The following is a 5,000-nucleotide window of genomic DNA, read 5'->3' on the forward strand; positions in this document are numbered from 1 at the left end:
CGTTGAGAACAACTGCTCTGGAGTCTTGAATAAAAGAAAGTAGGAGAGGGGGAGTTATCTGAAAGTCGACTCCCTGCACACAAGGAAAAGATGGGGTGGTGGTCACGTATGGAACATCGCTGACCTCGATCGGGACTGACTTGGAGCTAAACATCAACAAATCCACGATTATATTTTTTTTTCTACTACTACCACCACCGCCACCATTGCTTGCAACACACCACCACCACCACCACCATCACTATCACAATTTCAAGTGCCACACGGGTTCACCACCGCCATCGCCACGATTACACTACACCGCCACTGCAACACGCCCACACCACCAGCACCACCAGCACCACCACCTCTTACTAAACTCCTCCACTACCAGCACCAACACCACCTCAGCAATTACGTTATCGACTACCACCACCACCACCATCATCGCCGCCACCACCACTACCACCACCATCATCGCCACCACCACCATCATCGCCGCCACCACCACTACCACCACCATCATCGCCACCACCACCACCACCATCGCCACCACCACCACCATCGCCACCACCACCACCACCACCAGCGGCAGCAGCAGCAGCAGTCAATAGCTATGTCATTCAGAGCCCCACCTACTGTCAGTTTACATGTGAAAGCTACTACAACACAAATGCGCGGAGGATTCTGTGTAATGTTGGAAACTTAAAAAAAACTTTACTTCCAGCACCACTGGTCCCATCCATTATCCCTGGATATTTTCCCTGTATCCGTATCTGTCGATTATCTCTGGACACCCGGCTATGAACAAAAAACCGAACTTTTTCAAAAACGGTATGTTTACTTTCTACTGTTACGACAGCGACCGACAGACAGTCCTGGCTGTTTTTTTGGAGGGCGCCCTCACCCTGGTAGTAGTCGATTAAGGGTGACCTTTGACTTGTAGGGAGAGAGGTACTAGTTGGGAGTCCTCTCAAACTTGTAGCTGGGTTCTTAAGAGCGACTTTTGACTGGTAGGGAAAACTGTTTCTATTTAGCGGAGGATACCCTCAAACGGATTTGGGGTGGGTACTGGTTGATGGGTGGTGACTTTACACAAGTATGGAAGAGGTATTAAACAAGGGTGCCCACAAGCCGGTAGGAAATGGGTACTAATTGAGGGCTGACCACATAGAGGAAGAGGTAATGGTCCACTGATGCCTTAAACTGGTTGGGTTGTACAAGTTAAGCGAGCTTTCTAACAGGGTTGTACTTGTTGAGGGCGGTCCTTAACAGGACTGTACTGAATGCTTGATGGGGTTTCTTTATGTTGTGTTATTGCTGTTGTTTAACGCCCAGTGAGTTTTGAATAAACAGATCTAAGCTAAAAGGCATTCCAGCCACGACCATTCCGTCTATAATTTATTCAGACATAGAATCAACAACTACTTCTCGTGTCCTTCTTTTACAGTGTGATTTGTTGTCGTTGTTGTTGTTGTAGTCTGGTATCCCTTGATACATTCCCCGGTATTGTTTTTGTTTAGCCCTTGGTCAGCCCCTAACCGCGCAAACCTATGAAAATCAGGCGTTCTAACAGTGACCATCCTGTCTTTTTCCCAGGCAAAGTAAAACCAGGATCATATTATTTATTGTTTTTTCTTTTAAGATGATTGGGTGTGCTTTGAGGGAGATTTGGCTGTTATTTCAAGAGAGAAAATTCTTCGTTAGTTTCTATCGACGATGTTGATATCAGAAAGTACTTGAGTTGCTGGAGTGTTGTTGACCATGTTGTTGTTGTTGTTGTTGTTACTATTGTTTGTGTTTCACTCATTTTGCGCTTTTACTCGGAGAAAACTCGAAAACTCTACTCACACACTTACGTCCCCACGCCCCACATCCCTTCTTCCCTATCTTTCCCTTTTATCTTTTAATCCTCTGCCTCCCCTCTCTCTGCTTCCCCTCTATCCGCTTCCCCTCCTCTCCTACTTCTCTTACTCCCCTTTCCCCTCTCTGTCTCTTCTTCACCTCTCTCATCTCCCCTCCTCATTATCTCTCAACCCTCAATATTTCTTAAAACAACAATTATCTAAACTCCATTTCCTTTACCAAATCACTACGTGATTTTAAGGAGATTTGGCTGTTATTTCTTGCAGATTTGTTGACGATATTAATACTCCTTCGTCACCTAATTGAGTACCAGTAATATACGGGATTAGCATTTAATCGATTTTGCTCCTTCCACAATAAAGTGTGGTTTGTGTTTGAAATTAGAGAAATTATTATTATTGAGTTAGAGAGCAGTACACGCTATCAAAGTGACACTGGGGTACAAATAATTGAAGCCCAATATACCCATCATGACTACCCGTCTGATAAGGGTACACCAGGCACATGCATTACAACATACGTGTGTAACATGGTGATCTCATATCAAGATGAACAGCATATGACCTTGAAGGTGGGGCCCAGTTAGAATTTTCTTCGGGTAGGGTATTCCATCCTACTCAAAAGGTCCCTGAATAAGGGTTGTTTAAGGATATTGAACAAAACACCCATGTCTCCACAAATGATCCAAACCCCAGAGAATTCCTCTCAGCACATGGCTATGATGTTCCCCCACTACTTCTGCTCATGATCAGAGATGCACATATCGTGAGCCACCAAGGGACATGCTCAACTGGTTATGGTCAAACACTGGTTAAGGACAAGCAACTCTGTGCCATTACGCAGAGAGTATTTGCTGTAGCCCGTCTTTTACTCAAAAACAGAACATGCACTTAACACTTCTATTGGGTTGGTACATAATTATTGCGTTTTTGTTTTTTGGGGGTTTTTTTCCCAATAAATTTTATTCAGCAAAAACAATAACACTATTTCACAAAAACATCTTTAAATGACGGTCTGACCGTCTGCCAAGCAAATGGGAAGCAGTAATTGAAGTAGATGGTGAATATGCTCCGGAATAATCATTTAAAGATGTTTTTGTTACATGTTGTTATTGTTTTTGTTGAATAAAAAATTTGTTGAAAAAAACTCCGCATTAATTATGCACCAACCCAATAATTAGTTAGGATGAGAAGTCATGAGAGCCACTCCCTGATATTGCATCAAGGCATTTATTATTACTGATATTATCATTACTATTGCTGCTGCTGCTGCTGCTACTACTACTACTACTACTACTATGGTGAGATGTCAGAATCGTTAGAGCATTGGGAAACATTACCTTGTAGTATTCATTCTGAGTTCAAATATCGTCGAGGTCAGCTTCCCTGTCAACCTTTCGGGGTCGATAAAATGCTGCACCAGACAAGTTCTAAGACGAATAGATATCGACTAACCCACTCCTCTCAAAATTGCTGGCCTTGTGTCTAAATTAGAAACGATTATTCATTATAAAGACAGCGATCTGGCAGAATCGTTAGAACGCCGGACAAAACGCTTAGCGCCATTTCGTCCGTTTTTATGTTCTGAGTTTAAATTCCACCGAGGTCGACTTTGCCTTTCATCTTTCTGGGATCGATAAAATAAATACCAGTTGAACACTGGGTCGATGTAATCGACTTACCCCCCCCCCCGAATTGCTGGCCTCGTGCTAAAATTTGAAACTAGTCTTTAAGTACTGTCCTTGATATTTTGTTGGGGTCGATTTCCTCTGTCATCATTTTCGAGGGTCGATAAGATAAGTATTAGGGGGTTCATCGGACCCAGTAACTTCTCGCCAGCAAAAATACCACAAGAAAGGAAATAATAGAAACTCACATCTTTTGTGTCGGTTTGTCCACTCGCCATTGCAATAGCAATGAGAGACACAACCACGGGGCCTCCACATCTGCCCCTCTTCCACCTGACCCCTCAACATATAAACATGGGGTGGGGGCGTTGTATGGTCCCTTAACCTGACAAAATCTCCTTGTAATCTCAGCTGTCCTTTTATTACTTGTTTGGTTTGGTTGAAAAGGGCTGAACCCACAGGGGTCACACACACCAACCATTCTTCTGAAGTGTTGTTAGTCGACAGCTACATGGGAAAACTCGAAGGGAGAGAGATGCAGAGGGGCTGACTTCCTTGAACCGAATGAAATACGGAATGAGACCCAAATATCTGAACAGCCGTGGAACGAGACCAGCAAGTTCTAAAGAGCAGAGGCTGTTGTAGTAGTGGTAGAAAAAGGCAGAGAGAGGAGACATACACTTCTGGGCCTGAGGCCGGGGTATTTTGGAGAAAATATCTTCATGTAAATGAACTACGTGGAACACGAGAGCTTGAAGCAAACTATTTGAGGTTCCTGCATGGAAGCCACATTCTTACAGTCACGAAGGAGGCACTCTGGCACAGTCGTCATGGCGGCACAATACCATGTTATAGTATTTAGGTAGGAATGGTGGTGGTACTCGTTTTTGCTCACTCACGATCGGTGTCAAACACGACAAAAGAAGTTTGTGGCGACGAACGAAGATATAAATATTTCTTTTGTTATTTCAACACCTAAAATAGTGTTTGTGTGAAGATCATTCCTACAGTAAACCGGTTCAATCCAGTGTATGACACTGGAAAAGTTTACAAGTCATTGATATTTGTTTTTTCTCTTTCTTTCTTTGTCAATAACGCTCGATGTCGAAACCTGTGAAGCGTCGAAGGTCTCAGGATTTTGTAAATAACTGACGATATATTTGGAAGATAGATTACAGTTTTTGTGTAACTGAGAACAGCTCCGAAGAAGTTAGGCACTAAAACTACCAAGGATAAACAACCGTCATCTCTATATAAACCCTAATGTCCAACTGTAGACAATTGCCGTGACTTCTAGACAAGGCCGCCTGTTTCTGGACATCTCCCCCACTCTCTCTCTCTGCCACCTGCACCTTGGCGGCTCCCTTTCTGCTGCCTCCCCTTCGATGACTCCCTCTCTTCCACTCGCCCCTCAACGGTTCCCTTTCTGTCTCTTCTCTCTCTCCCTCTTCCTCTCTTTTTGCTGCCTGGCCCTAGACGGATTCCTCCCTCCTTCCTTCTTCCTCCCTCTCTCTCTCTCCCTTTTTCA

The 5,000-nt window shown here is 43.9% G+C and overlaps 1 protein-coding gene across 4 annotated transcripts in view; it reads left to right on the plus strand.

The window, feature by feature from the left end:
* The first annotated feature begins 594 nt into the window (after positions 1-594).
* LOC115222110 (anoctamin-4) overlaps positions 595-5,000 on the plus strand; it is a 132,565-nt gene continuing 128,159 nt past the window's right edge. For 3 of the 4 annotated variants that reach the window (XM_036511328.1, XM_029792237.2, XM_036511327.1), the window contains exon 1: positions 595-813. In XM_036511328.1, the coding sequence (XP_036367221.1) occupies positions 783-813 (31 nt within the window). In that variant the 5' untranslated portion in view covers positions 595-782. The remainder of the gene's footprint in view (positions 814-5,000) is intronic. The other variant, XM_029792238.2, reaches the window with a different exon arrangement.

Source organism: Octopus sinensis, linkage group LG19 (assembly GCF_006345805.1).
Source record: "Octopus sinensis linkage group LG19, ASM634580v1, whole genome shotgun sequence".
NCBI lineage: Eukaryota > Metazoa > Mollusca > Cephalopoda > Octopoda > Octopodidae > Octopus > Octopus sinensis.